This window comes from Chelonia mydas, chromosome 11, assembly GCF_015237465.2.
Source record: "Chelonia mydas isolate rCheMyd1 chromosome 11, rCheMyd1.pri.v2, whole genome shotgun sequence".
NCBI classification, from domain to species: Eukaryota; Metazoa; Chordata; order Testudines; family Cheloniidae; genus Chelonia; species Chelonia mydas.
In genome coordinates this window covers 59,810,148-59,836,665 of record NC_051251.2, presented here as the reverse complement: position 1 = coordinate 59,836,665, position 26,518 = coordinate 59,810,148, and the positions used below count along the sequence as shown (strand labels likewise).

At 39.5% G+C, this 26,518-nt stretch overlaps 1 protein-coding gene across 3 annotated transcripts in view; it reads right to left on the bottom strand.

The window, feature by feature from the left end:
- NBEAL1 (neurobeachin like 1) overlaps positions 1-26,518 on the bottom strand; it is a 126,262-nt gene that overhangs the window by 70,816 nt on the left and 28,928 nt on the right. For 2 of the 3 annotated variants that reach the window (XM_043525735.1, XM_043525736.1), the window contains exons 7-15: positions 22,634-22,716; positions 19,955-20,040; positions 17,590-17,896; positions 16,247-16,353; positions 11,651-11,737; positions 10,111-10,194; positions 8,666-8,764; positions 7,961-8,544; positions 540-672 (exon numbers count right to left, since the gene is read on the bottom strand). In XM_043525735.1, coding sequence (XP_043381670.1) covers positions 540-672; positions 7,961-8,544; positions 8,666-8,764; positions 10,111-10,194; positions 11,651-11,737; positions 16,247-16,353; positions 17,590-17,896; positions 19,955-20,040; positions 22,634-22,716 — 1,570 coding nt within the window. The remainder of the gene's footprint in view (positions 1-539; positions 673-7,960; positions 8,545-8,665; positions 8,765-10,110; positions 10,195-11,650; positions 11,738-16,246; positions 16,354-17,589; positions 17,897-19,954; positions 20,041-22,633; positions 22,717-26,518) is intronic. The other variant, XM_037913057.2, reaches the window with a different exon arrangement.

Here is a 26,518-nt window from a genome sequence, read left to right as displayed (position 1 = left end):
TAACTTCTCAAGGTCCCTTCCAGCCCTGTATTTCTATGATTCCGTGATTACAGATCCTATCATGTAATCATTACTTGCCTAAGTAGCCACACTGACATTTATTTAGATTTACCATTAAAAAAAACCTATACAAAACTTCTAAGCCCCCTGACAATAATTAGACTTGCAATAACCACCCAACAGCATAAATATTAATTAAAAAATAAATTAACTCCACAAGCCAGCAGCATTAACTAATTAAATGGAGACAACAATTTACCTCGGCCAGCTGATAAACAGCAACTCCTAAAAGCCTCTCACTGCTAAGTCACACCCAGGAACACACCCTCATCCTGCCCTCAAAACCCTATCAAACAAATAAGTCTACAATAAGACCTACTCACATGTTTAAGGATTAGGCCTTATCCTTAGAAGTGGAATGTGTCTTTATTCAAGAGAAAAAAACTAAATCACTTGTTAAAATTATCAGCTGCTTCTCTTTAGCTAAGGCTATTCTGTCCTAAACAAAGTACATTTAAGTAGCAAGTAGCAGATCTTACCCAGAGGGAATCACAAAAACAATGGTCTGGCAGCATCACTGTTGCATATTCTCTCTTTGTGCAAACTGCAACCACCAGTGCTCCAGAGCAGGTAATGAAGGCCTCGAAACCCATCCCACTTCCTGTAAAAAAGCTACAGAATGAAAAATCCATGAGATACTTTTCAAAAGTTCTGATAAACTACCTAGCAGTACATGAATTCAGCGCAAAACCTGTTTAAATTGTTCAGCACGGCTGAAAACATTCCATCTCAGTAGTCATATCTAATGAGTAAAAGGATCCTTAAAATGCCATTCTGGTTCACCTAATAAAAACAAACAACAAGTACAAGTAAATTCTAGGTACAAGGAAGCCTAAAACCTGGTGTGCAGGACAAAAAAGTGGTCCAGTGTTCTTAAAGAAGTTTGTAGCCATCCACACCTTTTACATGGAGATGCAAACCTTGGTTCTAGCATGTAACGTTTCAGCTTAAATCCACGCAGTTTATGCTGGTTTCGATATAAAGCATTGCATGTCGGGGACTGCAGTCTCTGAAAGCAACACCTCTATAATAAAGAAGAACCTAGGCTACAATCTGTGCCATTTTGGCGGGAGGGGCGAAATAAAAGGCTGCCTTTAGGTTTGTGATAATTTGCCAATACTGTGTTTACATGGGACATTTTGGAGGCTCCTGTTATAGAGGTTAGGAAGCATTTTTCTCCAATCAAGTATTTTCCTAAATTCACATTATACACAAAAGTAACTATCCTTCTATACTGGTGCTTTTATTTCTAACACTTTTTCAGAAACCATTTTGACAGAAATTGCATGAAGTTTGAAATTGTTATAGGGAATTTTTTGGTCAGGTCCACAACTGAAATTTTTGCTGGTAAAGTAATGTCATGGGAATGGGGATGGGGTAATCTTTTGCAACATTTCTATACTGGCAGAAGCCCAAATGTAGATGCGGTTACACTGGCATCAAAGTGCTTTTGCTGGTATAGCTTATTTTGCTCACCAACTGGTATAAGCTATACTGACAAAAGCACTTCTTTGCCAGTAGAAGCTACAGTAGGAGGGCTTGCCAGCTCTTCTAGTGCAGATATGGCTTTAGGCTCTTTTCATACCTTGAACACTTCATTAGGAAAAATATGTGAAAAAATTATTGTCAAAGCCTGTTACATTCCCTCAAACATGGTTATTATGAGAAGAATTTTCACTACAATTGTTATTAATCCTGGCGCTTACAGAACAAACAGATGGTGCATCTATATTAAGTGAAAGCTATATAAGTGTGCAGCAATTCTCAAAAAAGGTCCATAATTTTGGAGTTTAATGTACCCACCCTACACACCACACATAATTTGAAAGTTTATTTTATGTATGTTTAGATGAGGTATACTGAGGAGCTGTCAAGTGGTGCTGTAAGCCTGTACATGAGGTAAATGAAAAAGTCTCATTTTTTGCACAATTCCAGACACACTGCAACATGACTACACTTACAATTTTTACTGTTCAAATTAATTTTAACACCTTAATATGGTGCTTCTTGGTCAAAGCTACCAAACAACTTTTTATTGGTTTTGCATAGGCAAGTTTCTCCTCCCCCTCAAGAAATGGTGCAGCTGTATAACATGACAAAAATGGAAAATATCAACATTTTGGAATCATGGAATCATAGAACTGGAAGGGACCTCAAGAGGTCATCTAGTCAATCCCCTGCACTTAAAGCAGGACTAAGTATTATCTAGACCATCCTGATAGGTGTTTGTCCAACCTGCTCTTAAAAATCCCCAGTGATGGAGATTCCAGAACCTCTCAAGGCAATTTATTCTTGTGTTTAACCACCCTCACAGTTAGGAAGTTTTTCCTAATGTCCAGCCTAAATCACCCTTGCTGCAATTTAAGCCCATTGCTTCTTGTCCTATCCTCGGAGGTTAAGAAGAACTATTTTTCTCCCTCCTCCTTGTAACAACCATTTATGTACTTGAAAACTGCTATCATGTCCCCTCTCAGGCTTCTCTTCACCAGACTAAACAAACCCAATTTTTTCAATCTTACCCATAGGTCATGTTTTCTAGACCTTTAATCATTTTTGTTGCTCTTCTCTGAACTTTCTCCAATTTGTCCACATCTTTCCTGAAACACGGCACCCAGAACTAGACACAATACTCCAGTTGAGGCCTAATCAGCTCGGAGTAGAGCAGAAGAATTACTTCCCGTGTCTTGCTTATATTACTCCTGCTAATACATCCCAGAATGATGTGGTCTTGGTTTTTGGTTTTTTTTGGTTTTTTGTTTTTAAAAACAGCATTACACTGTTGACTCATATTTAGCTTGTGATCCACTATGGCCCCCAGATCCCTTTCCACAGTACTCCTTCCTAGGCAGTCATTTCCCATTTTGTATGTGAGCAACTGATTGTTCCTTCCTAAGTGGAGTACTTTGCGTTTGTCCTTAACATACTACCATTAAATGTTTTGACATCACATATTCTTGATTGTCAAAGTATCTCAGAAGTTATAACAGTTATCCACAGTTTTCAGTTGAAATTTGCTGACCATATCAGTCCCACACTGAAGACTGTGTACCAGTAGCAGTAGAATGCATGCCCATAGTTTGTATGGGATAGTGGGTAGATATAAATGTACATGAATTCTTAATGTAATGCTTCATTTGGAAGCTATTATAGATATAATGTAGCATCTAGTCTGCCTGCTAGAATGTTTTAATTTGTAATTGCCTATGTAGCTTATGTGCAGTGCTATCTTTTGAAATATTATAATTTCTTTTTAAAAGCTTTTTAATTCAGTGACACTTATGCATATGTCAGTATTAGGGCTAAAGATGGGATTACACAGCTTCATATTATGAATATGCAAAGGCTATGAGAGAAAGAAGTGGCCTAACAAGAAACAGTGAAGAAAAAGTCCACAAACTAGTCTCGCCTTCTCACTGAAGAGGGAAAAAAAAAGAGTATGTTACAGATCTTACTGTATGACAATGAATCATATCCTGTGGTGCTTATCAACATATCTACTGGACTGCATGTAACATAGGATGTACACAAGTCTCTACTGAAAACAGAAAATGTTGGTGAAGGACAAATGGAGAGAGATGAGAGACGTGCACTTGATTCTGATGGGACATGTAGCCCAGTCAAGAAATCTGACATCAAAATATTTACTGATATGGTCAAGATGACCAAATGTAAGTGGCAAGGGAAGAGAAATCACAGCAGCTGTCAGTTCAAAGAATTTTTTTTCCTGCAGAGCCTTGTCCTTAGCAAGATGTAGCGGTGATATTCCAAGGGGAACTGTTCTTAGTCACCCAATAGGACCTGTGCCTATGTTCCTCTTCCATGCTGATGGAGCAATAAAAACAAAAAAGTTCAATTAGGGCATCAGCTGGAAGCGCTAAGCAGAAAGAATTCATGAGCTAAGAGCATACAACAAAAAAACGGAGATGCCAGGACAGCGTAGATCAGAGATGCCAGGGCTGTCATACAAATGATAGCTGGAGACAAATTTCCCACATTCCATGAACTGGCTCCTGAGTACTCAAGGCAGGTCCTAAAGCAGCTGACAACGCTAATTCTGTAATCAAAGTCTGACAGATATGACAACGGTATCTCTGTGAAAACTGCAGAAAGACAGTGCTGGACATGACCTAAGGTTGGATGCAAGAAATACCAGGTGATTGGTGGATGCCCTCTGTGCCACCATGGGAAAAGTTTCTAAACATGGCATCCAACAAGCAGTCACCTGTAAAATTCCTCTGTGAATCTAGGGTTCAAAAAGCACCTGAGAGCACATGACACAAACACTCCTTCTTGCTGGAGGCTTTTCCAATGGTGAAATAGCAAAGTCCATCACAGAGGTGGTGAAGAAGCCCAAGACTTGTACTAGAAATGTCACTGGTGCTATTACATTTCAATGATACCTATACAAATTTATTATTAGATTTTGCTTTATCCTCTTGCAATACTTCTTCCACAGGGATCGTCGAAAATCATCTAGCTCTTTGACTGCTAACCCATGCTAATCATTTATGTGGGCACTCATATACATATGAGGTACGACCCTGAGCAGATCAGAAGTGATTGCTGGGCTCTGGGAGTAAGGGTGAAGGAGTTGAGGGCAGAGGTGGCATTCTCTTCAATCCAGTAAGTTCCTGTGGTGGGGCTGGGTAAGCGGGGGTGGGGGAAATAAGGGAAGGGGGAGGGGAACGTGGGTGTGAGGGGAGGGGGATGGAGAAGAAACGGGGATAGGGGAATCACGGGGGGTAAGTAGGATCCCGGCATGCGGCATTGCCTCAGAAGCAGCTGGGGCTCCCCCATTCAGCAGGCCCATTGAACCCTTAGCCGGCCAAGCCCTACCCCTGGACCCCTCCGATGAGCCCCCCTACGGCCAGACCCGCACCCCACTGAGCCCCAACCAGCTGCACCTGGACCTCCACCCCATCAAGCTCCACTCCCCCTGCACTCAGACCCCCACCATTGAATTCCCACCCCCAGACCTCCCAGCCAAGCCCCATCTCCCCACCCCCAGACCCCTCCTACCCCCCGCTGAGCCTGACCACCATCACCTGGATCCCCTGCAGAGTCCCATTGCCCCCGCACCCAGAATGCCCTAATGAGCCCCTTTGCATCCAGATCTCCCACTGAGCTGTCCACACCCAGATCGCCCCACAAAGAAACCTCTCAACCCACACCTGGATCCCCCCCACACTAAGCCCCTCCACACTTGGATCCTGCTGGGCTCAGCCTCCCTACCCATGCCTGGTACATCTGGTACATAGGGGCAGGGCCCTGGGGTGTTTCTGGGACAGACCCAGCCCTTGCACTGTGTCAGGGTCAGGTGCAGCCTCACTTCAGAGTCCCTATATTGGGGGAGGTGGGGGCTTCAGGATGATCTTCCACCTCAATGCAGCCAGTGGCCCGTGCCCCTCACTGCCATGCTGGAGCCACATTTTATTGACAAATAAAATCTGCAGAATTTTAAAATATTGTGTGCATAATTTTTGGCGCATAATTCCCTCAGGAGTAGGGGTATTGCAGGGATTGGTCCTGGGTCTGGTTATATTAAATATCTTCATAAATTATTATGGCATAGAGCATATACTCAAAGTCTGTGGACAGTATCAAGATGGGAGCGGTTGCAAGTGCTTTGAAGGGTAGGATTAAAAATCAAAATATCTGGACAAACTGGAGAAATGGTATGAAGAAAATAGGATGAAATTCACTAAGGATAAATGCAAAGTGCTTTTCTTAGGAAGAAACAATCAATTGCACATATACAAAATGGGAAATGACTGCCCAGGAAGGAGTACCGTGGAAAGAGATATGGGATGTATAGTGGCTCACAAGCTAAATATGAGTCTATACTGTAACACTGTTGCTAAATAACTAACTTAATAACTAAATAAAGAGCAAACATCATTCTGGCATATATCAGCAGGAGGGCTGTAGGCAAGACATGAGAAGTAATTCTTCCACTCTACGCCACACTGACAAGGCCTCAATTGGAGAATTGCATCTAGTTCTGGGCACCACATTGCAGGAAAGATGTGGACAAACTGGAGTAAGTTCAGAGGAGGGCAACAGAAATGATTAAAGAAAATATGACCTACAAGGAAAGATGGTAAAGATTGGGTTTGTTTAGTCTGGAGAAGAAAAGACGGAGGGGACATGGTAACAGTTTTCAAGTACGTAAAAGGTTGTTACAAGGAGCAGGATGAAAAATTGTTCTCCTTAACCTCCGAGGGTAGGACAAGAAGCAGTGGGCCTAAATTGCAGCAAGGGAGGTTTACATTGGACATTAGGAAAAGCTTCTTAACTGTCAGGGCAGTTAAGCACTGGAACAAATTGCCTAGGGTGGTTGTAGAATCACTGTCTTTGGAGGTTTTTCAGAACAGGTTAGACAAACACCTGTCAGGAATGGTCTAGTTATTACTTAGTCCTACCTTGAGTGCAGGGGACTGGACTAGATGACCTACCAAGGTTCCTTCCAGTCCTACAGTTCTACAATTGTTGTGATGCATTGAGGTCACAAAAAAAATCCAATTTTACATCTTGAAATAATACACAGAATCATTCAACTAATAGAAAAAAATGCAAATATTTCAAAGTGGTCACTGAATTGTTCAGCCCTCGCTTCTCAGGTAATGGCACCACTTGACAGCTCCACATCATACTTCATCTTAAAGTAGACGTAAGAAGTTTTCAAATGATGAATGCAGTGCACGTGCGTAGAGTGGGTACATTAAGTCGACCAAATCTGTGGTGTCTGCCATTCACCTAATAATGCACATAGAGACCACAAAGCATGGAGATAGCAGCAAGCTCAGTCTTTTCTGTTGTATATTTAAAAAAAACATTTTCCACTGAAACAAAGCAAAGTAACCACCTGTGTTTTAATCAATCATTCATTTATTCTTGTTATCTATTTCCTATTTGCTATAATATTCCCTTCAATCAAGCATCTTAGAACTTCATCTGAGTAGCCAACACCAATCCTTATCCAGCAAGCAGGATATGCAGCATAACATAGGATACCCTGTCTCCACCACACACTAGAATACATCATATTCTAAATTCAATTTCATGACTAAAAATGCAAACTACTATTCTAGCACCATCAAGTCCAAATCCAACTGCAGCCATTTCTCCTTATGCTGTAATACCATCAGATTTCAGGAGACCTTTTAAAAAAATGAAAGAAATGGTTTTGGGAGTTAAGCAGATGGCACTTTTAACCAAGTCAGTACTATACTAATACCCCAGCATATTATTATGGAGCTCTGTGCTGCTGGAGGGCCTGTAGTTCAGATAAGATATAAACAACCACTTCTGGTTATTAAAATGAGTCAATCTACGGCTTTGCTTATATGAGAAAAGGGTTAAAGTGCTGTCTTGGCCAAATTCCAAACTCAGAAATTTCCCCCTGCAGTTCCAGTTAGAAAAGGATATTTTTCAGGTATTATCCTGAATTTTTGCATTTGTTTGCTATTGAATAACTATATTAAAACCAGAGGCAGTTACATTGTATAGCCCCTATATGCTACAAGAACTATGCTAATGCATGGTTACCCGTCACAATTCGGGGGTCCTTTTTTTTTTTTTTACTGCCATCATGGATGAAAACATATGTTAATATGCATTACCCAAATAATTTAATCTTAATATAGTTATAGAATTGCACCTTCCTATCCACACTAGCAGTATAATTATTCCAATACAGAAACCCTTAACCATGCATTTGCATGGCTATTCCTGTAGCATAGTCATTTCTTCGGTGGTGGATGAAGCCATTCCTGTTTACAAACTCAACTGATATTCAATTTATCAAGTATTTTGGGATGAAATGTGCTATATAAATATAAGCATCGCTACCAAGAATGCCATGGGATGCATATTACCAAAGTAATCACAGCAAGCATACCTGTATAGTTGCTTCCTCTTGCCTCCTCCCTTGCTGGTGATGTCAGGTGTAACTTGGTCCTGGTCTAGGCATAGCCAAGCATTGAAGGAAAATGCAGACCCTGGCCATTTGTGAATAGGTGGCACAGCAATTCCTGCCATGCTGGGGGACAAGTTGAAATATTGCATGGCACTGTCCAGGCCTTGCTTCCGAGCCATTGCCAGAATTGCACGCATCACAGGGATGACGTAAGGGTGAGACTGCTTTGGTTCATTAGTCCTCAAGAGTCGCATTAGTCGATGCAATTCTTCAGAGCTCATCGATTGACTTCCCAAAGAACCCTGGAGGGCAATCAGGTTCTCTGCACAAGTGCGATGGAGTGAAGAATGGAAGTTTAATGTCTCAATGATGCAGATGACCATGTTTGCATTGACACACGTGGCACGACTCTGCCTGTTAATACAGCAGATTCGCTTCAACCAATTTGAGATGAAGATCTGCAGGTCATGTGACTCTAGCTCTGGAAGCCACTGGATAAGCAGCAATAAGGGCTGGACATTACTAATGCCCAAAATTCCAACGGACATGTGATCACCTTCAGCAGCCTGGAGAAAAAGAGCACAGAACACAAAGATGAACTACTGGCCTACTACAACGAAATAGGGGCAGAAAAGCTGTCTAGGAGTGCAGCCATTTTAGATAATGTTCAAAACAAGCACGTCTCACCATATTCATAAGTTCTTCTAGCAACTCTCGCGAGGGCTGACCCAGAGATTTTAGTACTTCATAGATATGTGCATAACCAATCCGCTCTTTAAAGACCTCCTGAAGAGGAAAAAAAATAGTAACATTAATAAAAGTATGCAGTGCAGTTGTAGTTGTGTCAGTCCAGAATATTAGAGAGACAAGGCTGGGGAGGTAATTATTGGACCAACTTCTGTTGGTGATAATAAAAGACAGACACAACTAAACTCTAGTGGCTAATTACTTACCTGCAATAATGGGGTCTCATCTAACACAAAACTAGCTCTATTGTTAGGTTACCCTTTATGAGAACATACTACAAACCTTATCTGAAGGCTAAAGAAGTGAAGGATAGTCTTTTGATTGACTTCAACGAGTTTTGGATTAGGCCCTATAGTTATGGATTTATGACATTACTGCACATAATATGTCATGCAGAAATATTTTCTGTAGCTGAATAAATGTTTTAATTCTAGCTGCCAAATTACAACAGAAGTGCACAGGCATAGAAAAGAGCTTCATTTTACTTGTTATAGACCATAAACAAAATCTCCAGTACAATTGTTTTAATATACTTCAAAATGTTAGTCTTTTTAGTTTATTACAAAAAAACCAATTGTTCTATTGAGTTGAACCTACAGAATAAAGATAAAACAAACACAAGTAGGTGCAGAAGTAAAATATTTTCCTAGAAAAATGTCTTAATTTAATCATATTAGAGAAATATTTAAGATAGAAACTTTATTAAATATGGGAAAGTATTCTGAAAACTGGTTACCTTGCACTGAATTTATGGAAAACAACTCTCAAGCAGTAAAATCTACACAGTTATATACATCTATTTACTAGTTAATGAACAGCAGTTACATCCTATTAAGTGAATTCCCTTCCCTTTGCACGGGTATTTTCAATTGTTATTTGTACAATGTGGAAAACACATTTTTAAATATGAGTGAATTTGTTGGAAGAAACAGGATTTATGTAAAGTGCCTCTGGAATAAAGTAGTGAGAGGCAAAAAAGTCACTGTTGAAAAATTCACATAAAATGTGGAGTACGTAGGTGCCCCTTCAAACATTTATGGGATTTAGGGCAATTTTCATTGCAGGAAAAGGTTGTCAGAGAATATTACTTTACACTCAGTTTTTCAAATTTCTGTCTTTTATTATCCAATTAAATCAGCTCTAATCCCAGAAATCATATTCCAACTTTACATAAAATTAAATTAATGTCCAGCCCAAATTATGATGATGTCCATAAGAAGAGCATGAGGAAAAAAAGCACAAAGGGTTTCTTGATCTGGTTGTGGCCGGCTGTCAATAAATAATAATAATCATAAGAACAATTCTTCAAGGTTTTACATTAAAATGTTTAACAAGAAATGAGAAAGATGGCTGCCATAAACAGACCTATGAGTGTGTATGCTTACCTTTGCAGCTGGAGATTTGTGCAACACTGCTGTAAGGGCTTGAATGGTGGATACTGCCAAGCAGTCTAGTTGTCCCTGAAACACCTGAAAGCAACAGAGGCAGGTGTTATTTACAAACATATTAAATAGAATTCTTCTCTGAAGGGTATTCTGCGCACTTCTGCCTGGATGAAAACCAAAGTTAATTAACATGCTTTACAATCATCTCCCCACCAACATGGATTTCATGACACCACAACCTACAAGAAAGGACACAATGACAGAAAACTAGCCATGTAGTTCAAGAAGAGGAAAGAAGCATTCACACACATTACAGTAAAAGGTTCTGATGGACAAAAGTACAAACTTTCCTCATGCTGTTAATGGACAATCTCAAGAGGGAGGGAGGAAAAGGAAGTAACCAACCCCTTGTACTGTATGTGTGCACTGCAGTGTGTATAGCTTTCTGACAATCAGTTCTTTAAACAAATGGAGATGAACATCATTTTAATCTCAGTGCAGGCTCCTGCACATACCAAAGCAACACACACACACATTAGAAGTGATTAGTTATACCAGCACAGTCCAATAACTTCATCGTCTCTTACATCCATCCCAGAGGATGAAACTCTGCTTCCAAACCAAATGAGTCTCAAATAATCCTTTCCCTTTTATGTTTTCTATTAGTTAATTCCTCTGAATACTGATATTTTTCATGATAATTTATTAACAGAAAATTATGTGCCATATACCAGCAGGTCCCTTTGTCACATGGAGTCTGTTCATTTGCACAGTTCCACTGGTCAAGTTTACAGTCTCTGAAATACTATATTGCATATTGGACAATGAGAAGTCAAAATCAGAAGACAATGTTAGTGAATAAATGTTTACATGTAGATCCTCACACTGAGTTACCAATAGAATTGGCTATTTTTAAACAGAATCAAGATTTCTAGACTACATACTTTCCTGTGCTCAGCAATGCATTATCTATTTAAATGAGAACAAATCAGTAACATCCTCCATACTACTATACGGAGTGGTACAATAAGAATTTGCATTTGATGTTTTCCATTATGCTAATGGAAATTCAAGACAGACTCTTCTCACCTCCCACATTCAGCCTGTCCATTGTATTGTGAACATCTGTTCTCGATGACAAGCAAAGAATCAGGACATCAACTACAACCATACAGATTCACAAACAAAGCCCCAGAACCCAATAGACCACCGTGCGGAGACAAAGAAGCAAAAAAGAAAAAACGAAATCACCACCAGGTTGATAGCATTGATACTGGGATTCTATTCCTGTACTTCACCCTCCTCAGATTAAAAGGAGCACAATTTGTACTTAATATTTTTAAAATTTGAAGCATCTCCATACATGTGAAGTCATGGGTGTAATTTGCTTATCATAAAAGATTACTTTCCAAAGACAACAAGCATAGGTCTGTGCAGCAGTCAGAACTCATCCATCTGGATAAGGTAAAGTACAGGAATCACTTTTCCCACTGACTGCTACTCTGTCTTGGCTTCAAGTGAAGCAAAATTGTGTAGGTACCTGGTCCCCATTCATTTCGGTCAGTAATTTGTTGGCAAGGTCTTTTTCACTCTTGTCTGCCACCTTATTGTTAGCATTTAAAAACAGCTGTTAGAAACAGAGACAAGAATAACGGAAAGAGGAATATTAAACATTACCTGCAGCTAGTATCGTGAAGCCTGGGATGAATTTATGTTTCACATACAGCATACATGATCTCACACTGGTGAGTTACACAATTCTTAACAAATATCAGTCTTTTGTTAATTCTTCCAATATTACATCAAACTATTGTTAAATATTCATTAGCTTATTCTGTTTTCCAGAAAAAACAAAAGATGTAATTGCTGAGACACGGAAACGGTACTAATTACAAGTTATTTTTGTTATTGGCCCAGTGTTCTTAGATGCATGGTGACTAAGTGTAGGACTGGAGGCTCTCAACATTCACATTAAAAAAGGAGGGGGGACGACTGTAAGACGTTAGAAACACAAAGGGAAGGGGGAAGCACAGCCTCCTAGTTTCTCTACTTATGTTTCATCTTGTAGGAGGGCTTAAGTGACACTAACAATCTAAGGAAACCTGCAATACAACAACTCAGAATCCAGAAACAGCAATGGCAGCAGCTTTGTGAGGGACACAATCTTCAAGACTGGAAGGACGGTGGGAAATTTTCAGTCATCCAGATGAGTTGGCAGCTTGGCAAGAACTTTAACTCAGTCACCCAAAGCTGTACCTATTCTGAAGCTTTGCCCTTTTCTGCTTTTAGAGTGCAAGTTAAGAAGCTCTTAGAAATACACAGTTTACCAGACCAAGTAATTAAAAAAAGACTTTTGAAAACAGAGGAGACTGACAGCTTGTCACATTTCAGAGAAAATATCTATCAGAAAAATGAAAGGGTACGTGAAAAACTACTTTTTAAAACCACTTCTTTTGTACTCACTGAAGATTGTGTGTTCAGTATATGGAACCCCACTCGGTAATCAAGGGCAAACACAAGACAACAATCAAAGATACTACTCTACGTTACAAAAGTAATAAAAACCCCACAAAGTTAGAAACATTGCTTGGTTTGAAAGGCATCTGTCATGACCAAAGCTGTTATACTTTTGGTAACACTACAGAACAGCTATAATATGTTGAGAGAATTAGAGCATTAGCAACTGAAGATAAATTATGAACAGGAGGCAAGAATAGACATAGAAAAAACAAACTCATTCTAACTCATTTCCCATACCAGATATATAATGAGAAAAATAAGCAACTAGAGATTTTAAAACCATGTATTTATTAAAATGCCCAAGTACATGGCTCCCTCTGGTTTTGAATTCTTGTATCCAGATGATGATTCATAGAATAATAATGTTTTCTTCAGCCCACGTAAGGCTCGGCATAGTAACTACTGCTATTCTCCAAATCTGATCTATATTTAAGCAAAGTTTCCCATCAATATACAACGTTCAAGATACATGAAGAAGCAGTGGCAGATGTTCTCAGTGTACCAATAAAACCCCTTTCAACAGATATAAAGTGAAACCTCAGTTACCTCAACATTTCAGGGGACAGCCCTGAATAAACTGGGCTTCAGATCAGATACTGGGTTTCAGATCAACATCTGAAGTGGACAAACAGCTTTAAAAAAAAACTCATGATTTGGGTCCCCAGCCCGCAAAAAAGACAAGAGAAGACCTCTCTCTTCCATAAGCTTTGAATTCTTTAGCTGAAGTTCGTCTATCTTCTCTGAAGACGATCTGCAAAGCTGAAGACAATTCTGAGGTAAGATCAGAAATATGCGTCTATTATGTGGCTCCTGGGAGTATTCACAATAGATATCAGTTTTGATTTCTTTTTTCACTCCCTCCCCTCTCTGCAAGTCTCCTGGTCTCCAGGTTCATAGACAGGCAACACATTCTATTGTGTCAAGAACAACTGCTGACTCTTCTGTTATCTGTGGTGTTATACACTGGGGGTGTCACTAGCGAACCCAGCAGTGTGACAGATTTTCAAGAATGAGGAAAATTATTTTTAGCAAGATTCTACCTCGTTAGTGGAGGCATTTGACAAGAGAAATGTACTAACCTCACAACTGACTTCATCTTTGTTGTCAGCCTTTGAATAGCATTGTACTATATGTGGAAAACACATGACCCTGTCCTTGGCGTCATTCACGGTGTAAAAAAGCAAACCACTTGCACAAATTTGACAACACCAAAGAAACCCTCCATGTACTAATAATAGCAATATACAAGCCAATATACAATACAGAGATGTAACTTGGTGAAGAGTTCTGATGACAAAGAGGTAGAGTGAAATTCAAAGAGAGAAGAATGGTTAAAACATAGGCCATAATACTGCTGGCATTGAAGTCAATGGGAGTTTGACATCAGTGGGAGTAGGAGCAGGCCTAGAGTGCCCATGAACCAGCTAAATAATACCATTGTATGATAATGTAAGAATCAGGCTAGAAAAACATAAATCTCTCTTTTATAGCAGCATTGCAAAGAGTATAAGATTAGTAGAGAGGTACAGACTCCCAAAAGGAAATGCAAAAAAACATTGGAAAGTACTTTTAAAAGAAGTTAAAAACACAAACTAAACACCACACTCAATGCGGTTCCCACTGAAGTCAATCAGAATTTTGTCCCTGACTTAAATCAAAGAAAGAAAGACTAGGTCAAAATGTACACGTGGGCATTTTAAAGTACTGTTGCATTCAAATATTTTCTAACTAAATGGACAATAATTCACACATTCTAGTTAGCATGAAATTATCTAGAAGTGTTCAATACAGCCACGTCAACAACATGCATTGTGAAGACAAAATAGAAATGAAATATAAAACTCCAGGAAGTTAAGCAGTATTCATATTTATGTCGTTTTTTATTTGGGAAAAATTTATCTTATAAAAGCATAACAACTTCAGTGAAAGGCACTGGCTTACAATCAATGGTCATCTGGGATTAATATGGAATCAGAGAAAGTAGAAAATATGAATACTATGTCCTTTCTAAAAAGAAAAGGCATCCAAGAAGAGCATTTTGTAACCAATTAAACTCATTCCTAATCTCAGCTATGCAGGAATTCAGACCAAATATTCTGAAACCCTTGCAACTGAACACCAGTGATTTTTTTTTTTTAAGAAAGCTGGCTAGTGATCAATGGCTCGATGTCTAGTTGGCAGCTGGTATCAAGCAGACTGCCCCAGGGGTCGGTCCTGGGGGCGGTTTTGTTCAACATCTTCATGAATGATCTGGATGATGGGATGAATTGCACCCTCAGTAAATTCGCGAATGACACTAAACTTTGGGGGAGAGGTAGATATGCTGGAGGGTAGGGATAGGGTCCAGAGTGACCTACACAAATTCGAGGACTGGGCCAAAAGAAATCTGATGAGGTTCAACAAGGGCAAGTGCAGAATCCTGCACTTAAGAGGGAAGAATCTCATGCACTGCTATAGGCTGAGGATCGACTGGCTGAGCAGCAGTTCCGCAGAAAAGGACCTGGGGATTACAGTGGATGAGAAGCTGCATATGAGTCAGCAGTGTGCCCTTGTTGCCAAGAAGGCTAAAGGCATATTGGGCTGCATTAGTAGAAGCATTGCCAGCAGACTGAGGGAAGTGATTATTCCCCTCTATTCGGCACTGGTGAGGCCTCATCTGAAGTATTGCGTCCAGTTTTGGGCCCCCCACTACAGAAAGGATGTGGACAAATTGGAGAGAGTCCAGCAGAGGACAATGAAAATTATTAGGGGGTTGGGGCACATGACTTATGAAGAGAGGCTGAGGGAACTGGGCTTATTTAGTCTGCAGAAGAGAAGAGTGAGGGGGGATTTGACAGCAGCCTTCAACTACCTGAAGGGGAGTTCCAGAGGGAATGGAGCTAGGCTGTTCTCAGTGGTGGTAGATGACTGCAACTTGAGACCATCACTCCTTGTTCTGTGAGGGAGGTGTAGGTTGGATATTAGGAAAAACTATTTCACTAGAGGATGGTGAAGCACTGGAATGGGTTATCTAGGGACGTGGTGGAATCTCCATCCTTGGAGGTTTTTATGACCTGGCTTGACTAAGCCCTGGCTGGGATGATTTAATTGGAGTTGGTCTTGCTTTGAGCAAGGGGTTGAACTAGATGACCTCTGACGTCTCTCCCAATCCTAATCTTCTACGATTCTATGAAATGGAGAAATGCATCCCTGAAATTAGAAATCAATCCACCATCTGCTAACAGTTATAAGTGACTTCTCGTAGTATGAAAGACTGATTTTGACACCAAGCTAAACAAAAGTTAGAGACAGATTAGAGTATATACAGGCATTTCTCAAAGAGAAATTGTGAGCATTCACTACTTAGTGCCTTATCATCAATACAAGCATATTGTATTATTATGGTTAATGTATTTTGAAGACAAGATGTACTTCTACTTCATAAATTACACATATTTATAGCTTCTGAAACATTCACCAGGTCAGTGGTACAAGTCCAATACTTGATACTCTCAAGGATTATATTTAATTTAGAGCCAAGATACAAAGATGATTTACACAGCTGCACTCTTACAAGAAGCATGACATTTTGCTGAGATCAGAAATAAGAAGTTATTAATTATGGAAAAAAATGTACCTTGCAGTTCTGCAGCAATCGGATGAGATGCTCAAAGCAGTTACTGTTAAGGAAAATGGCCTGCAGAACAGGCCTATCAGTGCAGTCTAACATGGCTGTGATGGTGTCTATCAAAATAAAAATCACAAAAATAAATAGTTACACTAATCCTTAAGCATTTTTTTTTTAAAACATTATACTGTTGACAAATTTAGAAACACTACATAGAAGGCTCCATGGAAAAATTTTATGCACTGAGAAGCAGTTAAATTATGAATGCTTTGATAAACACGGAAGTGAATTCCAGCATAAAATACCAGGCCTTGAGCAAAACATTCTGAAGCAGCAGAAACCAACATGTAGTCTACTATGTATCTGGAGGAAACTTCAGCTACAGAATAGCTTCAATTGTTCTGAGACTCAGTTTAAAATCACTGTCATTTGCACGTATATAAAAAGCATGCCTTCTTATTTAAAACACGTATAAATATTTGCTTCCTCATCAGCCAGTTATTCCTCAACATTCTGAAGCAGTCTTATTTTGTTTGCCAATAGTCACAGTATCATCTCACACAGATATCAAAACATTGAGAAAATGAAAGTATTGGTGGGCAAGAAATGCCCTTATTTACGTCTTCCCATTCTCTACATCAACTTTAAAAAATACAAATCATAAATAAATGCAAACCAATGAATTATATCCTATGGTTTAAGACTATTGTCTCATCTAAGGTATGCAACCTAGGAAGGTTGTGGAATCTCCATCACTGAAAGTTTTTAAAAACAAGTTAGACAAATACTTGTCAGGAATGGTCTAGATAAAACTTAGTCCTGCCTCAGTGCAAGGGACTGGACTAGATGACCTATCGAGGTCCCTTCCAGTCCTATATTTCTATGGTTCTATGCAATAATTCCAATTACACAACTAAAAATTACAAATAGCTACCACATTGGAATTGCTCAAATATTCCAGTATTCCCTTTTTATCCCTTTTATAGGGGTTAACTGAAATCTCCCAGATACTGTTGTGTGGAAGCTGTTGTCAAATAACTTTTCAGTGGAAGTCCATAACAGGTACTAGATCTTCTAATCTTTTTTTGTTGCCCCTAAACTGTTTGTAGGCTGACATCCTGAAGCCAAAAAGTAACCAGTACATTCTGATTAATATTTTTTTGAATTAAAAGCAAATTGGCACATATTTGAATCAATTTCAACAAGAAAAAAATACTCAATTTCTTACCTAAATAACAGTGAAAACACACTTGAATAATTACACTTATACTTGCTTAAATCACTTCATTTAAAAAAATTAAGAAAATTTTAACAAAACAGATTTAGAGGAATTGTCTGGATATATCACTCACTCAGCATTTGGATCTGTAGTGCAATGAACCTATTCTCCCACTGCCTGGATCTCCTGGAGTTAGGCAATGCTGAATGGTCTGAATTAAGCAACTTGAAGTAGTTCTCCAGTATGGTACTGGTCTCCACTTGCCGCTGGTCTGAACTACTGGTGAGAAGGATATGCACTACTTCTGTCAGGCACTTAAGAGTCAGCTCTGCCTTCCTGCTCACTTCCTCAGGATCCCTATCATCCCAGGTGTCACAGTCTGCCAAAACACGCATCAAGACTTCCATGGTGGCAGGAGATATGGCTTGAAGAGCATTTCTCTGAAATCCACAATAAAAAGAATTGTACTTTAATCTGAGGATTTCTAGCCTCTTCCAATACTTAAAATCAACAAGTTTCATTTTTGCATCATGCAAGATATCTGAACTCTAATAAATATAGTACTAATAAGAGCATTTTTAATTTAGCTCCTCAGTCAACTATGATTGTGTTGAATAATATATATTTTGGGCCAAATCCTGGTCATTCAACTCAGTTAGGCCTAATGGCTTCAAAGGATATATTTATATATCGTGAATACATAATATATGTACAGACAAAAAAAACCTGTTAATGACACATTAGGGTTAGATATTTTAATAAAAATTTTCTGAAAGAAATGCAATAAAAATTTTCTAGTAACATTAACACTCATGTTATACATAAATGTATGCAATGTCTAAACCTCAGCTTTTGCATATCTTGACTTTTGGTGTTTAAACCTGTAACCTTAAAGGTGAAATAGCACGGTTTGGAGTGGGGTGGGGGGATTAGGATTTTTTTTTTTTTTACTCCTGTTTTTAAATTAATATTCTTTAGCCATATGTCTAATATACATTGATTTCAATGTGAAAGGGATACTTATTTTGGTTACAGGCTTTTAATTTTAGTATGCATTTGAATTATTCAAAGCGATACTGATAATATACATATTCTATTGTGTAATACATCTTTTGCCATAGCAGAATTTAGAGTACAGTTTAAGTTCAGACTTTCATACAGACCCCCATTTTCACATATCCCCAAATTTCTCAATTGGTTCAGAATTTTAACCTAAAACAGAATTAACTAATGATAAACATTTTAAGAACACTAGCCTTCCTGTATTACCCAGAGCAATCTTTATCTGTGATTGAAGTACATACTGTATTACAGTGGTGAGCAAGGACCATGAAAATTCTCTTTGCTCAGGGAGAATTGATCTTCTTTTTAAGGCCTCTTCTGTTCTGCACATTGTTCCAGAGCTCCCGGTGGTGTTTTTGTTTGAGGTTGGGTTACTATTCTAAAGACACAGTGCTCTCTGTTAACCTTTTACAAGATAAACCGGGTAAGCATCAAAGTGCCTTATTCTGCCTCGACAGGTGTCTTCTTATAATTTGCAGTCAGACTGTACTGGACTAGACTTGCACAGAAAGAAGAAATTCCCATCCCTCCCTCCTGTCAGTTATTTAAAAAAAAATTAAAATGGTGCTCACTCACGCCAAGCCCCAGCTAGCAGGCTGCTTTTGAATATTTATCACATGACTTGACAGAATGGGCATGACACATTATAGCATCACATGATCAGACAGCAACATTTTTTTCAAAGCTGTATCCAAGAAATTCTGAACAGGAGACTGATGTTCAAATCAAATCCAAATCAGTGATTAATCCCACTCCTCATCTGATCTCATTTCCCCTTTCCCACCCATATATTCTGTGCCACTTATGCTACACAGGTATACTTCAAATTCCTTCCTCAGCAATGCCAGACCAAATGATTTAGTGGAAGCACACTGCAATTCCAGTCTATTCTTGTACTCCTTTCTAAATTTCTTGGCACCGAGCAGACATAAACACTCCTTTAATTTAGTACACTATGCTCATTGTGCCAGCAGAGAAAAACATATTTAGTTTTAGGGTGGGTCTACACTTAAAACGCTGTGTCAGCACCACTGCTGTTGCACTTCAGTGAAGATGCTACCACACCAACAGGAGATTTTCTCCCGTTGGTGTAGTTAATTCACCTCCGCGAGAGGCAATAGCTATGTCCATGGAAGGAGGACACATATACACACGTGCATACAGTTATTACAACTCCCGACTTCTCTTTGGGGCAGGAACTGTCTCTTAGTGGTCTTACGTAGCACTAAGCACAATGAAGTCCCAATCCTAGTAATACACACAACCAACTAATCCATATTCAATTGTTGATACAGTCTGTTCTGCAATACACTCTTGTCTTTTGATAGATACCCTATAATCCATAAACCATAAAGTTTTCATGAGGAACAGAAGATGAACCCTACAGGTTGTAATAGCTGAGATTACTTTATAATATTTTCCAATATTCTCCTCACCTGTCCACCAGCCACAATGGCTCCAAAGAGATGTAGCAGGCAACACTTGAGGCTTTCCTTGAGATGTTCACTTTCTTGAAAGCATTCTATTGAAATAAGAGAAAAAGTGATTTGTGTCCCCCAAAGTAAGGAGACTCATATCTTTTAATCTCTCTCCTCAAAAGAACATGAAGTACCACTTATAAACAGGCTTAAAAAAATCCAATATTGAAAGGCTCGCACTGATTTCAGTGCAGCTGAAACAGTCCCAAACTGCCTGATCTTGCTCCAGTTCAAAAGTCACTGGGAAAACTATTGATTGCAATAGTGGTATTCACAGGCCCCTTTTCCTGCATCTTTGTTCATACCGTAACTTGACATAAACCACTTACAAACAGCCTTAGGAATTTTTCTGAGCAGTAAATGTTAACCTGGAACTTGTTGCTATAGCAATAACCATAGACACACAGAGGAGCTGCAACCTAAACCACAAAGGATTATTTTGTTTGGAATTAGCCCTGTAAGAAACTTCCAATAATGTCACAAGCCAGCAGTTAAAATGTCACTTTTGAAGAGCCTAAATAGTCAAACAAAAAACAAATGAAAAATACCAGAATAATTCAATGCAGGCTAAAATAAAAAACCACGTCTATGTAAGAGGAACTAGCTTAACATTAGTGCCAAGCATATACTAAAACCATCAGCCCACTTTAACAGTGTATGGAGAAGTACTCCAACCTGATGAAGTGCTGGTAGCTATTTTTATTTCTCCAAGTTCATTCTAAGCACTTCTCTTTTGCTCTTACACACTAGTGCATTTTGCCATACATACAAAGGGGGGAAAAAAAAAAAAAAAAAAAAAGGATTACCTGCAATCATTGTTCACAGAAGGTAGCATTTATACCAGATCCCCACTCTTCAATACATGGCTTCTGCCCATAATTAGGCTGAAACACCTCAACCTTAGAACATGACTCATATGCCAGTTGTTCCTCTTACCCACTAGGGAGGCATAATAGGCAGTAACTGCCTCTACCATCAATTCCTTCTTATGAGAAATGAAGAAACACAAAACTCATCTTCAACTATACAGGGAACTTTGATGGGTGGATAAATGAACTGGGCAACAGCAGAGATTTGTTCACAAGGATTTATTGGTTTTATTATCAGAAAGAAATGTAAGGGAGCATTCATTAAGGCACCAAATCAGGACAGCACTTAGATATGCACTTAAGCGCCAATGGATTCAATTCAGTCTCCACTGTCCTGAATAAAGAGGCTTTCCTGAATCTGGGCCTAAAACAGGGAGATTACATCCATTGCATATACAGCTTTTTTTTTTTTTTAAACTTTCATGTACAGCATATCATTTTCTTGTTTATGCATAAAAAGAAAAACCTTATTGTTGTAAGTTATTAATAGGAAGAACTATCTGAACAAAATCTGAGAAAAACTGTTTTAGAAGGCTGAAGTCAGTTGGCCTACACTTAAAAGTTTTGTTCGCATGGCTATGTCAGTTAGACGTGTGAAAAAAATCACCCTCCCCAACCAACACAGCTATGTCGGCAAAAGCACTAATGTAGACACAGATGTACCAGCAAAAGTGTCCTTTTGCCAGTACAGTTTATTTTGTTTGGGGAACTGATATAAACTATACCAGCAAAATAACTATTTTTGCTGATACAAGCTGCACCTGCATTGCTGACATAGTTGTGTCATGCAAACCCTTTCTGGTGTAGACAAAGCCTAAGAGATGACTAAAAAAAGTAGCTCGGACAAGAACAGAACATGGGAGGTTTCATCTGTCAGTAGATACAAACTAACAGAGGAGGCAGTTATTGGCAGTTATGCGACATCAACAAATGTTTTGGCCGCATGCAGCTGAGCGCATTTAACAATTCAGGGTGTTGAGTTCGGGATATTCTGTTGCCATTCATCCACAAAGCTCTTTTGCATAGTACTTCCTACCTTTGAAGAACAGGACAAAACTTTGTAGAGTGTCCTACAATTACTGTATGTCCTAGACATATCAGTCTATGTAATGGTGTCTCAAAGTACAGTACATGGCTCTTGAGGGTCTCCCCTTTTGGTTTCTCCTGAAGCCATTTGTAACGCTAAGAACGTTTGAACTCTAAAATACACAGTTGTCACAGCTACATTTAATGACTTGACCAGAAGAAACATAGCTTAGCACCAACGTTACCAAACTATGGTCCAAGGAGCATTTGCTGGTTACATGATTCTGGCTTTCCTTTTTTCCAGTGGCTAAAACACTGAAAATACATAAATACTCTCCTAATATTACTTTTCCATGCCATAACTTCTGCTGTTGCCACAGCGATGTTATGTGAACACATGTGGAAAGGCAGGTTGCATGCGCCACAGCAAATGAGACAGTAGGTGAGCCATGAGACCATTTCTTTGTTAAAATATGGTACGCTGCACCATGAAAATGCTTGAATGATCCAGACTGAGAAAGTCCACAATACCACGGATGATGATGGCATGATGGCACTCCAAACAAAGCCAAATTCTTTGGTACAAAAAGAGGTAGATCAAACTTCAATAAGCCCTCACCTTGGAAAGGAAGCAAGTGGCTTTTGGCACTTATCAAATGTTTACAGTGGGACTAGAACTATGGCACCAAGAAATTTGTTCCTTGAAAGGTAATCAGTAACACACACTTTCAATAGTACTTACGGTAAAAGAAAGGGATGAATTCCACTGTGAGGGAGGCCGGTTTATACTTCTGTCTGCTCTTTTCAACACTGCTCAAGAGTCGCCTACAATCAAAAAAATGATACATGAGAGAAGTTAGAGATGGCACCAATGTTTATTTCTGCATAGGTCATAAATACACTGCAGAAACAAACTACAGTATCTTTATCCCACAAGATCAAAAAGAAAGAATAAGTGTTTTCATCCTGAAAACTGAGTCACAGCTAGTCGTGTGTTCGCTGCTCCACACTTAAAATGGCTTAACATTTACAATATGGTTTTGATTTATTAAAAAGAGAAATCTGTTATTTGATCTTAATTACAGCAACCAAGCCACCAACTTTCTACACCATGCAATTTGAAAATAGGCAAGAAACTTTATGAGGGGTTTATTATGGAAAAAATTTAATTTTAAGGAAAATTACTCTCTGATACTGCTCTTAAATTTTTATTTCAACAGTGATTATATTAGCATTTTAATCTCATAAAACCAAAATGATTCCTTCTGTCATACTTCTCTCTGTTCATTCTGGCTTCCATCTTCTACCAATTCAGAAAAAATAGCTCAGTTTTCAGAACAGAGAAAGACATTGAGAGCTTGAAGTGTATCAGTTGCAATCGATCTCCCTCTAGATAAATGTTCAGTCTTTTCCTTTATAATACATGGGTAGGTGATATGTATTTGTTTGCATGTACAAATGTATTTAAATTGCATATTTTACACATTCAGGTAACTATTGTTATAGAATATTGTTTCTATAGTATCTAATTCTTATGATTCATTGTCAACTTCTGTACCTTAATTAAAAAAACATTATGAGAGTGAAAACTCCTACCCATTTAAAATGTATAAGCACAAACCATGAGACAATAAGATGCGTTAGACATGTTAAATTTGAAAATACTTTTGTAGTATGGAGAAGGACCACCATGTGAACTGTGGTGTCAATTAATGTCTGGATGCATGAAACCAGAATTCGTGTGTCCTGCAAAAATATAAGAATCACAGAGTCTGAAGTACAGAATCATAGAATCAGAACTGGAAGGGACCTTGAGAGGTCATCTAGTCCAGTCCCCCGCACTCAAGGAAGGACTAAGTATTATCTAGATTCTAGACCATCCCTGACAGGTGTTTGTCCAACCTGCTCTTAAAAATCACCAACGCTGGAGATTCCACAACCTCCCTAGGCAATTTATTCCTGTGCTTAACCACTGAGAGTTAGAAAGCTTTTCCTTATGTCCAACCTAAATCACCCTTGCTGCAATTTAAGCCCATTGCTTCTTGTCCTAGCCTCAGAATTTAAGAACTATTTTTCTCCCTCCTCCTTGTAACAACCTTTTATGTACTTGAAAACTGCTGTCATGTCCCCTCTCAGTCTTCTCTTCTCCAGTCTAAACAAACCCAATTTTTTCAATCTTCCCTCATAGGTCATGTTTTCTAGATCTTTAATCATTTTTGTTGCTCTTCTCTGGACTTTCTCCAATTTGTCCATGTCTTTCCTGAAACGTGGCACCCAGAAGTGGACATAATACTCCAGTTGAGGCCTAATTAGCACTGAGTAGAGCGGAAGAATTACTTCTTGTGTCTTGCTTACAATACTCCTGCTAATACATCCCAGAATGATGTTTGCTTTTCTTGCAAACATGTGTTACACTGTTGACTCATATTTAGCTTGTGATCCACTATGGCACCCAGATCCCTTGCCGCAGTACTCCTTCCTAGGTATTCATTTCCCATTTTGTATGTGTGCAACTGATTGTTCCTTCTTAAGCGGAGTACTTTGCACTCGTCCCTATTGAATTTCATCCTATTTACTTCAGACCATTTCTCCAGTTTGTCCAGATAATTTTGAATTTTAATCCTATCCTCCAAAGCACTTGCAACCCCTCCCAGTTCGGCAACGTCCGCAAACTTTATAAGTGTACTCTGTATGCCATTATCTAAATCTCTCCTTCGTCTTCAAGTAGTGTCCTCACGGGTATTCGACTTTTGGTGACTTCCTAGCAGTAACCCTTTAAGGGGGCAGAAATTTCAGAAAAGAGTCCATCACTGAAGAAAGGACTGCGTTGTCTATTGCCACATCCGATCTTGCAGCATGAATTAGGGCTTGGTGGTCGGAAAACACTGGCACTGAGGAGCATGGTGCAGCCCTACAGATTTCAGCAACCAGAACATTTTTGAGTAGAGCTACAGATGTAGACTGTGATCCCTAACAGAGCATGCAGTCACTTTTAGGGGAGGTGTAACCTCAGCAAAACGGTAACAGGCAATAATACATCCAGAGATCAATTCAGAAAGTCTCTGAGCGGAGACTGCCAGACTGGCACTCCCTTAGGTCTATCTGCTACAGAAACAAAGAGTCTAGCAGTCTCTCTGTTCAAGTAAAAGGCTAACACCCTCAACGTTTAGCGTATAAAAAGCAGACTTTTTGTGTAGACTCATGCAGCTTAGGGAAAAAGAAAAAACAGAAGGTGACTAGCTTGGTTGACATGAAATTCAGAAGATGCATTAGGTAAGAGCTTTCAATGAGGCTGTAAGGATACCTTCTCCTTGGAGAACAAAGTAAAGGGGGGGTCTGCCATTAAAGTCATCCCAATCCTTCAAGCAGCAGTGATTGCCACCAAGAAGACTGTCTTCATCATAGACAGATGTAACAGTGAGCACATTGCTAATGGCTAAAAAAAGAGTTGTTTCATGAGACAGTTAAGAACCAGGCTGAGATCCTAAAGCAGTGCAGGGGCTCTAATATGCAGAAAAAGATTAATAAGTCCTCTTAGGAATCTTGTGATGGTTGGATGAGCAAATACCTAGAAACCTTCCACTGGCATATGGAAAGCTGTTACTGTTGCGAAATGAACCTTGCCGGAACTCACAGAAAGGCCTTAATTTTTCAATTCCAATAGGTAATCCAAGACTGAGAAAAGAGACAACCGGATGGGGCAAAAAAGGCGCCAGTTACACCAAAGGTTATATATTTTCCACTTCTGAAGGTAAATATGTCTAGTGGATTCCTTTCAGCTATTTAAGAGTATCTTTTGTACTTCCAATGAACATGTGATCTCTAGGCCTGAGAACCATTAAGGAACCAAGCTCGTAGTTGCAGGATGTTAAAACTGGGGTAAAGCGTCTGACCCACAAGCTGAGACAACAGTCGAGGTTTGATCGGGAGCCACCACAGAGGGCAAGAGGTGAGTTTGAAGAAATAAGGAAAACAAACTTTTCTTGGCAAAGTTGGTGCAATCAAAATGCCTTTGGTTTAGTCCTTTCTGATCTTAAGGACATTTAAGAGCAATGGAGTTGGAGGATATGCACAGAAAATACCCTTTGTCCATGTGTAACAGGTTGCTCTACTCACCACTGGATGGCGCCAAGTCCTGGCAGTTCTAAGGATTAGCTCAGAGAGGCCAATGCTTCTTCCATTGGTTACATCCCATTAGCTTCTCCTCTGTAGCCTCTCTCTCGCTCTCAGGACCCGCAGCTGTCCTCTTCATCACTCAGCCCTCCAAACGCTATTGTGGTTTCCCCTTTCCCGGGGGGACAGAGGGGGGAACTGTATGAACTTTCCTGCTCTCCAGTAGTCTCAGGCAATCTTCTCCTTCACTGCCTCACTATACCACTCCTGCAGTGGCTGGCAGGGGAATCCTGGGCCCATCCTCTACTGCAGGTTCCAGTTCGGGATCCTCTACACAGCAGCCAAGGTCTGTTCCCTGCTGCCTTTCCCTGAGCCGCTTCCATAAATCCTTGCCTTCACCACTCCCCGGGGTTTGCCAGTCTTTTCACTCCCTTCTCCCAGGGAGTAACTTCAGGCAACTCATCTCTGCAGCCCCCAAACATTCCTTCCTTCTCCCAGGGAGTGACTGCAGACT